At 45.7% G+C, this 10,732-nt stretch overlaps 1 protein-coding gene across 3 annotated transcripts in view; it reads left to right on the top strand.

Annotated features, from left to right (window-relative positions):
- The first annotated feature begins 5 nt into the window (after window positions 1–5).
- Window positions 6–10,732, top strand: part of plekhj1 (pleckstrin homology domain containing J1) — a 74,155-nt gene continuing 63,428 nt past the window's right edge. For 2 of the 3 annotated variants that reach the window (XR_015080535.1, XM_086004669.1), the window contains exon 1: window positions 6–468. Coding sequence is in view for 2 of the 3 variants with exons in the window: in XM_086004669.1 (XP_085860795.1) it covers window positions 375–468 (94 nt within the window). In the remaining variant the exon portion in view is untranslated. The remainder of the gene's footprint in view (window positions 469–10,732) is intronic. The other variant, XM_086004668.1, reaches the window with a different exon arrangement.

The following is a 10,732-nucleotide window of genomic DNA, read 5'->3' as shown; positions in this document are numbered from 1 at the left end:
CGAGCAGCCAAGGCGAAGCCTGAGCGAGCGGGGAAACGGTTATCGGCCCGAGCGCCGCTTGCGATGGTCGCCATTGGCAGCCGTTGGCCATGAGCGGCCGCCCGCCCTTCAGGTTACCGCCATTACCCACTCCGCCCTGCCCTTTGTGGTGGTCGTTGAAGCCTCGGCTGTTTCCGGCTCTTCCCCCGTATCGATTGCTCTTTAAATGGACAGCGGGCTCGGGTTTTATTTAACTTTTAGCCCAAACCACAAGCTCCTAGGCTTTTCTTTCCAGGGATAATAGCAGGCCGCAGGGAGGGAGGAGCCGCTTCAACCCTTTTAAAGGTGCTGGTGGTGGGGTCGGGCCGAGACCGCGGCCACTTTCACCGGCTGCCATGAGATACAACGAGAAGGAGCTGCTGTGTCTCTCCAAGCAACCGGCCGAGAAGGCGGCCGAGCTCACCATGAGGGGCCCGAAGCGTAACGACGGTAAGGGCACCCGATACTTGCAATACATAAACTTTCAATTCAATTCAATTCAATTCAAATCGCTTTATTGGCATGACAAGTTACATCTTATGTTGCCAAAGAATCGAAAAACATTCATGTTTGTACACAAAAATACAGATCTATCCATACAGTGTATAAACAGATATATCCCTGAGTGTATAAATATACTTTCATATAATTTATATATACTCTTATATTTAGTGGTTGTCCCTCTGTTTATGGCAAGCTGTAACATAATGTGCCGCTAGTGTTACACAATTTCTCTCTTCCCCTAGTAGGTATGGGAGTTTTTGGTCTCCCTCCTCCCCCCCGCCAGCTGCCCTAAGGGACTCAAACTGGCGAGGGAGGAGGAGACACCAGACACACTCTTGGGTGTTACATTGTGACCACTGCCTATTGATGTGTGACGACTGGCTGAGTGCAGTGTGCAAGATGTTGTCTCAAAGCCATCTCGCTTCTCTTTCGTTCGAGTTATAATTAGTAGCTACCCATTTACACAGCTGTCTATTCCAATTGTAAAAAAAGAAATGAACTGGAAATCAAGAGGAACAACCCCCCCCCCCCCCCCCCATAAAATTCTGGCAGTACACAGCAACAACTTGTATTTATATAGCTTTTAATGTAGCAACACATCCCCCACCACTTTAGAGGTGAAAGGAAAAACGGATGCTTTTTTTTTTAAAGGAGGTGTTATTGTGAGGGATGATGAAAAGCTTGGTGAAAGAAGTAGCAGGGCTTTAGAGGAGGTGACGGAGTTGGACTGATGGAGGGTTTAGCGTTGGACTTCCAGTGAGAGGAGCCTAGTAGCTGAAAACAAGCCCACCAATAATGGGGCTAAGGAGAGATGCACAAGAGGCTGGAATGAAAGGAACAGAGTAGGGGTTACAGAGATGGGCATTAATCAGGAAATAGTTGAGGCTTGTAATAAGGGAACAGCTATAATTATGGGGGATTTTAATTATCATATTAACTGGACAAATCAAATTGGGCAGAGCAGCCTTGAGGAAGAGTTCATTGAGTGTATTAGGGATGGGTTTCTTGAGCAGTATGTAACTGAACCGACCAGGGGGCAAGCAACCTTAGATTTGGTCCTGTGTAATGAGACCGGATTAATTAAAAATGTCCTAGTAAAGGATCCCCTTGGAATGAGTGACCATAACATGGTTGAGTTCCATATTCAATTAGAGGGTGAGAAGGTTGGATCTCAAACAAGCGTGCTGAGCTTGAATAAAGGAGACTATGAAGGTATGAGAGCGGAATTAATTAGAGTGGACTGGGAAAATAGATTAAAGGGTAAGACGGTACATGACCAGTGGTGTACATTTAAGGAGTTATTTTACAACTTCCAAAAAAAATATATTCCACTGAGGGAAAAAAGGGTGTAAAAGAAAAGATAGCCATCCGTGGCTAAGTAAAGTAATTAAGGATAGTATCCGACTAAAAACAAGGGCATATAAGGTAGCCAAATCTAGTGGGAGGATGGAAGATTGGGAAGTCTTTAAAAGACAGCAAAAAATAACAAAAAGATTGATTAAGAAAGGGAAGATAGATTATGAAAGTAAATTAGCAAAAAATATAAAAACAGACAGTAAAAGTTTCTATAGTTATATAAAAAGAAAAAGGGTGGCTAAAGTAAATGTTGGTCCCTTAGAGGATGAGACCGGGAAATTAATGGTGGGAAACATGGAGATGGCAAAAACACTGAACAATTATTTTGTATCAGTCTTTACAGTAGAGGACACTAAGAATATCCCAACACTGGACAAACAGGGGGCTCTAGGGGGGGGGAGGAACTAAATACAATTAAAATCACTAAGGAAGTGGTACTTGGTAAAATAATAGGACTCAAGGCGGATAAATCCCCTGGACCTGATGGCTTGCATCCCAGGGTCTTGAGGGAAGTAGCGGTAGGGATTGTGGATGCATTGGTAATAATTTTCCAAAACTCACTGGACTCAGCAAAGGTCCCGGCAGATTGGAAAACTGCTAATGTAACACCCTTATTTAAAAAGGGTAGTAGGCAGAAGGCTGGAAACTATAGACCTGTTAGCCTAACATCTGTGGTTGGTAAAATGTTAGTCCATTATTAAGGAGACAGTAACGGGACATTTGGATAAACATAATTTAATAGGGCAAACTCAGCATGGTTTCATGAAGGGGAAGTCATGTTTAACAAATTTGCTTGAGTTTTTTGAGGAAGTAACATACAGGGTGGACAAAGGGGAACCAGTGGATGTAGTGTATTTAGACTTCCAAAAGGCATTTGACAAGGTGCCACACAAAAGATTATTGCTCAAGATAAAAAATCACGGGATTGGGGGTAATATTCTGGCGTGGGTGGAGGATTGGCTCTCTAACAGAAAGCAGAGAGTTGGGATAAATGGTTCGTTCTCAGATTGGCAACCAGTAACTAGTGGTGTTCCGCAGGGGTCAGTGCTGGGTCCCCAACTCTTTACAATCTATATTAACGATTTGGAGGAGGGGACCGAGTGTAACATATCAAAGTTTGCAGATGATACTAAGATAGGAGGGAAAGTAGTGAGTGAGGAGGACATAAAAAACCTGCAAAGGGACATAGACAGGCTAAGTAAGTGGGCAGAGATTTGGCAGATGGAATACAATACTGGAAAGTGTGAGGTTATGCACTTTGGCAGGAAAAATCATAGAGCAAGTTATTATCTTAATGGCAAGAAACTGGAAAGTACTGTAGTACAAAGGGATCTGGGGGTCCTGGTGCACGAAACTCAAAAAGTTAGTATGCAGGTGCAGCAAGTGATTAAGAAGGCCAATGGAATGTTGGCTTTTATTGCTAGGGGGTTGGAATATAAAAACAGGGAGGTATTGCTGCAGTTGTACAAGGTATTGGTGAGGCCGCACCTGGAATACTGCATACAGTTTTGGTGTCCATACTTAAGAAAAGACATACTTGCTCTCGAGTCAGTACAAAGAAGGTTCACTCGGTTAATCCCGGGGATGAGGGGGTGGTCATATGAGGAGAGGTTGAGTAGATTGGGACTCTACTCATTGGAGTTCAGAAGAATGAGAGGCGATCTTATTGAAACATATAAGATTGTGAAGGGGCTTGATCGGGTGGATGCGGTGAGGATGTTCCCAATGATGGGTGAAACTAGAACTAGGGGGCATAATCTTAAAATAAGGGGCTGCTCATTCAAAACTGAGATGAGGAGAAACTTCTTCACTCAGAGGGTGGTAGGTTTGTGGAATTTGCTGCCCCAGAAAGCTGTGGAAGCTACATCATTAAATAAATTTAAAACAGAAATAGATAGTTTCCTAGAAGTAAAGGGAATAAAGGGTTACGGGGAGCGGGCAGGAAATTGGACATGAGTCTGGGTTTGGAATGGTCATGGCCCTGTGGGTAGTGGAGCGGGCCCAGGGGCCGTGTAGCCTTGTTCTGCTCCTACTGTGTTCTAATTCTGTTAGGTTTCAGGAGATGGTTTTATTCCTGTTCCTGGCTGGGGTGGAGATCGCCTTTACAGAAGGTAAGTACTGTAGAAAATATAGGGACAGAGTGATCTCCTGGAAGAATTTCGATCGCCTAGATGGGTCGGAGAGGAATTTCCCAGATTTTTTTCTCCCAAATTGGCCATTGGGTCTTTATCTGGTTTTTCGCCTCTCCCGGGAGATCACATGGGTTCGGGTGGATGCAGAGTGATAGAAGATTTGAGGTTAGGATCAGATCAGCCATGATCTTATTGAATGGTGGAGCAGGCTCGAGGGGCCGATTGGCCTACTCTTGCTCCTATTTCTTATGTTCTTATGTTCTTATTAGACTATAGAGGTATTTGAAAAGAAGGATTTTAAATTTGAGGCATTGGGATCTGGGAGTTAATGTGGGGAATGTGGTCAAACAGGACTTAGTGCGGAATAAGATACAACAGCAAAGTTTTGGATTAGCTGAAGGTTACGGACGGTGGAGGATGGGTGGCCGGCCAGGAGGGCATTGGACCAGTTGAGTCTAGAGGTGACAAAAGCATGAATGAGGGTTTCAGTAGCAGATGGGCCAAGGTAGGAGTGGAGCTGGGTGTTGTTACGGAGGTGGAAGTAGGCGGTTTTTGTACTGGAGAGGATATGATTGGAAACTCAGCTTTGTTGTGTATGTACCTTTAAGAGAGAACTGCTTTTATACTGTAGTACCAGTAGTGACCACACCTGTATATAAAGCCGTAGCAGGCTTCTGTACTTTCAGTTCCAGCATACCCTCTGTTCAGTAAACACCTGTTATTATCGTTCTCCTGCAGTCCGTGTGTTATTGATACGCGGACACTACACCGGCGACGAGCAGGTTCGAACTCCCCTGCAGTACTGCATCACCTCACGGGGATCCATCCCTGAAAAGAAGCTTCTTGGAGGTCGAAGTCAGAGCAACGGGCGTCGACCGCGGGCAACCGCCCAGTGATCCATCGGAGTTCAGAGAATCGCAGGGGAGGCTGTGGAGAGCTGGGCTTGACTCCCCAGTCAAGGTGTTCCAGCAAATCGTGCTGGTAGCAGGTAGTGCGCTGACCCTTCTGGACTGCGGCTGGCTTGAGCTCGATCGAGCGGCTCTGCAAAGGGGCCGTGCAGCGTCGTCGGGAAGGAAAAAAGAGAGGGTGGAGCGCACAGGGCGCGGTCGGTGCTCAAGAGCCGGGCAGCGTTAGAGAAAATAAAACGAGGAAGGAAAAGAGAGACGCGCCGAAGCCGCGGGGCGCCGCCATTACTCTTTAGAATGCTAGGAGCAGCATTGGCAGCAAGGGGAAGAAGGAAAAGCGCGGGAGGCGCCATTTTATTCCATTGGGGAAGAAGGAAAAGCGCGGGAGGCGCCATTTTAAACCACCCAAGATGCCGAAGAGTGGCAGTATCACTTCTTTCGACAACAAAATAGAAGACTGGACCACGTATGTGGAAAGAATTGAAGTGTACTGCAAGGCAAATGAGGTGGCCGATGGAAAGAAGGCATCGGTATTATTAAATTTGATGGGCGCGAGAACGTACGACCTATTGCGGAATTTAATTACCCCAGCTAAACCAATGGAGAAAAGCTTTGAAGAGATTGTCAATATCTTACAGGAACATCTAAACCCTACACTGCTGCTGATAGCAGAAAGATTCAAGTTCCATAAAAGAAACCAGCACAAAGATGAGAGCAATGCTGACTATCTTACGGAACTACGCAAGTTATCGAAGCACTGCCAGTTCGGAGCAGGACTGGCAGATACCTTAAGGGATAAGTTTGTCTGCGGGCTCCAGAGTGAAGGAACCCAGAAACGACTACTTTCGGAAAAGGACCTGATGCTAGAAAAGGCTTTCGGCGTGGCAGTATCCTACGAAGCAGCAGCACGGGGAGCTGCGGAAATACAACAGAAACCACAAGAATATAGCACTAACGAAATGGCATATGGAGCAGAAAAGTGCTATCGCTGCGGCAGAACAACCCATGATCAGAAGGACTGCTGGTTTAAGGACAAAGTGTGCAGGCAATGTGGAAAAGTGGGACACATAGCAAGAGTCTGCAGGTCGGGAAAGAAAACCAACACTAAAAGAACTACTAAGGAAAAGTACAAGAAAGTAAAAAAAAATGACAGACAGTAGTTCAGAAGATCAGGAGAGTGATGATGACTCCGGGAGCAGGAGACTAAGTTGTCTAAAGTTACACAACGTGATCGCAAAGGAGGATCACCGAACCATTTGGGTCACCCTCATGATAGCAGGGTCCCAAGTAAAGATGGAATTGGACACAGGATCAGCCCTAACTGTCATGAATCGACGAGACTATGAGCGGCTATTCTCACACATACCCTTGAAGGACACGTCCATTGTATTGAAGACATACACGGGGCAAAAAGTCTACCCCAGAGGAAAAATAAGGGTGCCCATTAAATACAACGGCAAGGAAACACAGAAACTGTATCTATATATACTACAAGATGGAGGACCACCATTATTGGGACGTGAATGGATCCGAAAAATACAATTGGATTGGCATTCCATTCAGGCACTAACTGTGGCTGATAAAAAGGATGATGACGTCACACCTGGACGACTGTCAAAAATTCTAACTGACGCGAAAGAGGTGTTCCAACAAGGACTGGGGCCTCTAAAAGGAGTAACGGCAACAATAAAAATTGAAGATAACGCAAACCCAACATTTTTTAAGGCCAGACCGGTACCGTACGCGATCCGCCCAGCCGTCGAAGCAGAGCTGGAGAGTCTGGAGCGTTCGGGTGTGCTGTCCAAGGTGGACTGGAGCGAGTGGGCCACACCCATCGTTCCTGTAATGAAGAAATCATTGAGCAGCACGCCTGGGGAGCCGATGAAGGTTCGCATCTGTGGGGACTTTAAGGTAACTGTGAACCCAGTCCTGCACACAGTACAATATCCACTTCCACGGATAGAAGATATTTTCGCCTCACTATCTGGAGGGAAACGCTTTACGAAGATTGATCTGGCCCAAGCGTATCTACAAATGGAGGTGGAAGAAGCATCTAGAAAATACCTCACGATAAACACTCACAAAGGTCTTTACCAGTACAACCGACTGGTATTCGGGGTAGCATCAGCCCCGGCTATTTGGCAGAGGGCGATGGAACAAGTCCTGCAAGGGATCCCGGGGACCCAGTGTTATTTGGACGACATCCTGGTTACAGGCGAAAATGACAGTGAACACCTTGCCAACCTGGAGCAGGTGCTCACTAGATTACAAGAATATGGGCTACGAGCCAACCGCCCCAAATGCGAGTTTTTCAGGAGACAAATCTCGTATTGTGGCCACATGATTGATGAGGGGTTACATAAGTCCCCAGACAAGATTGAGGCAGTAGTCAAGGCTCCAGCACCGGAAAATGTGTCGCAACTGAGGTCGTTCCTCGGGTTGGTGAACTACTACCATAAGTTCTTGCCGAATTTATCTACAATTCTGCACCCACTGAACGCCCTGCTGCAAACTGGAGTAGCATGGAAATGGAGTGATGAGTGTAAGCGTGCCTTTCAGAAATGTAAATGCCTAATCACTTCAAAAGAAGTATTGGCCCACTACAATCCAACACTACCGATTCGGTTGGCATGTGATGCGTCTCCCTACGGCATTGGAGCGGTGCTGTCACACAAATTCCTTGACGGTTCAGAGAGGCCAATAGCCTTTGCGTCGCGCTCCTTAACCTCAGCCGAGCGTAACTACGCCCAGATTGACAGGGAGGCCCTCAGCCTGGTGTGGGGGGTGAAGAAGTTCAATCACTATCTGCACGGGCAGAAATTCACCCTACTGACTGATCATCAGCCTCTGGTCTCCATTTTTAACCCAAAGAAGGGCGTTCCGGTGATGACGGTGCAACGGCTGCAAAGATGGTCCCTTTTTCTAGGGGCACATCAATACGACATAGATTAAAAGGGTACGAAACAGCATGGAAACGCTGATGGGCTGTCGCGCCTACCGTTGCCTACAGTGAAGGAAGCACCTGCAGTGGACCCTGTTGAGATATTCCATCCGACCATAGTCGAATGTCTACCTGTTACAAACTCAAGTATAGAGAAGGAAACCCGAAATGACTCGACACACTCTCGGGTCTATGATTTGACGGTGAAGGGATGGCCAGCACATGGCGACTCACTGTTGCCAGCATTCTCGCCAAGGAGAGAACAGCTGTCAGTGTGCCGGGGGACCTTGATGTGTGGATCCCGAGTGGTAATTCCACCCAAGTTGAGAGAGAGTGCTCAATGAGCTTCATGAGGGTCATCTGGGAGGGGTAAAAATGAAGAGCCTAGCCAGGGCGTTTGTGTGGTGGCCGGGAATCGATAAAGAAATCGAGGATATGACCAAGAGATGCACAGGATGCCAGAAAGTCCAAAACGCTCCACCACAAGCCCCGCTACACCCATGGGAGTGTACCTCATCTCCATGGCAACGGGTACACATTGATTTTGCTGGTCCATTTATGGACTCAATGTTTTTAATCGCCGTGGATGCACATTCGAAATGGCCAGAGGTCATCAAAATGTCCTCCACCACCACGGAGAAAACTATTGCAGTCCTACGGACCATCTTCGCCAGGAATGGCTTGCCAGAACAGATTTGCTCCGACAATGGACCACAGTTTGTGTCCGAGGATTTCCAGAGGTTTTTGAGGAATAATGGGGTAAAACATTACACATCTGCCCCATATCATCCAGCCACAAATGGATTGGCTGAGAGGTTTGTTCAGACCTTTAAAAAAGCAATAAAGGCGATGTATAACGACGACATACCACTACAACACAAGGTGGATAATTTCTTGTTTGCTTACCGGAATGCAACACATGCAGTCACCAACCAAGCTCCAGCCATAATGTTCTTCAACCGAAGGTTAAGATGTCGCCTGGATTTGCTCAAACCAAACATAAGACGAGATGTTGAGGATAAGCAATTCCAGCACATAAATGAGAAGCCAACCAGGAGCTTCAAGATAGGGCAACCAGTCTTGGCCCACGACTACCGAACAGAAAAATGGCAGCCAGGAACGATATGCGCACAGCAGGGACCACTAATGTACACAGTGGATGTTGGAGAGAGCATCGTGAGACGCCATGCTGACCAGATTCTAGAGTCACAGGAACAAGTCAAACCCATACCACGAGCATGCGCACCTGGTGATGAACCCGAAGTACAGATTGCGTCTACCTCAGAATCAGTGGTATTGGAAGCTGACGAACCAACCAATGACAATGAGCCAGAATCGACACCGCCGCAAGAACAGGATACTCGAGAAAGGCGCTATCCAGCCAGGATCAGGAAGCCTCAAAGACTGAATTTATAAATGATTACTTCAGTTGATGTATATAGTACAAAGAAAATTGTAATTGTAATTAGTTATTATTGTTAAATGAATGTTATGTACTGTTTATCTAAAAGGGGAGGAATTGTTGTGTATGTACCTTTTTAAGAGAGAACTGCTTTTATACTGTAGTACCGGCAGTGACCACACCTGTATATAAAGCCGTAGCAGGCTTCTGTACTTTCAGTTCCAGCATGCCCTCTGTTCAGTAAACACCTGTTGTTATTATCGTTCTCCTGCAGTCCGTGTGTTATTGATACGTGGACACTACAAGCTTGGGGTTGAGCAAGATGCTGAATTTGCAAGCTCGGTCTAAGACACTAGTCAGGCAGGGGACCAGCAGGTTTGTCAGCATCTGTAAAGGGAAAAATAAACCGCAAATGCTGGAAATACTCAGCAGGTCAGACAGCATCTGTGGAGAGAGAAACAGAGCTAACGTTTCAGGTCGATGACCTTTCGTCAGAACTGGAAAATGTTACAGATGTAACGGGTTTTAAGCAAGCAGAGGCAGGGAAGTGTGAAGAGATAACCACCCCCCTTTTTGTTCTTTCCTCCCTTTTTTGTTTCCTCCCTTCGCCTGCCTCTGTGCTTGTTTAAAACCTGTTATATCTGTAACATTTCCCAGTTCTGACAAAAGATCAGACCTGAAACATTAACTCTGTTTCTCTCTCTACAGATGCTGCCTGACCTGTGAGTATTTCCAGCATTTTCTGTTTGTATTTCAGATACTCAGCATCTGCACTATTTAGCCTTTTGTAAAGGGAAAAAGATGGGTTAACATTTTAGGTTTAGACCCTTTGTCAGAACCCTCAGTTCTTATGAAGGGTTGTGTCTGAAACATAAACAGTCATTTTCTCTACAAATTCTGACAGGCTGTGTCTATCCAACATTTAAAAAAAATTCCATTGATATTAATTGGCCGGGCTTGTTTATTTTCAATCCCTGCTCGTGCTTACCAGTGTTCAACTATTAGACGTCATGCCTTCAGGCCAACTTACATTGCAGCAATAACCCCTCCCCAGAGCGGTTCTCTTTGCATTTCATATTTGTGTCATCAAATAATTTCATCTAAGAATTCAATAATTCCAGCTGCAATAGCAATCTATCTAGCATAGGAAATTGACAATAAATCCAAAATAATTAGCATTTTCACATTCAAGTAAAGCATGAGGACAGTGAAAATATAAACAATAATGAGCCAATTTGTCTATCGGTTGAGCAGAAGAGTAAAAATCAAAAAGTTTGAGCGTTTAAATTGTACTGCCATTTGAAACTTTTGATGTGCCTACTCTTAAATGAGTGATGCTGATTCTCAGTGGATTTGCTGGGTGTGTTGTCAAACCCATTCCTGATTGGAAAAATTCACCCCATCAGCCAATAGCCAAGCAGTGTTGGTAATCCGGGGGAAGTCTGTAAATCAGCCTATCGTGCCTTTAACCTAA

This window comes from Somniosus microcephalus, chromosome 13 (assembly GCF_052327205.1).
Source record: "Somniosus microcephalus isolate GS21.2 chromosome 13, FLI_Smic_1.0, whole genome shotgun sequence".
In the NCBI taxonomy this organism is placed as follows: Eukaryota; Metazoa; Chordata; class Chondrichthyes; order Squaliformes; family Somniosidae; genus Somniosus; species Somniosus microcephalus.
The sequence above is the reverse complement of the archived record's forward strand: the minus strand, read 5'-3'. Positions and strand labels throughout refer to the sequence as shown.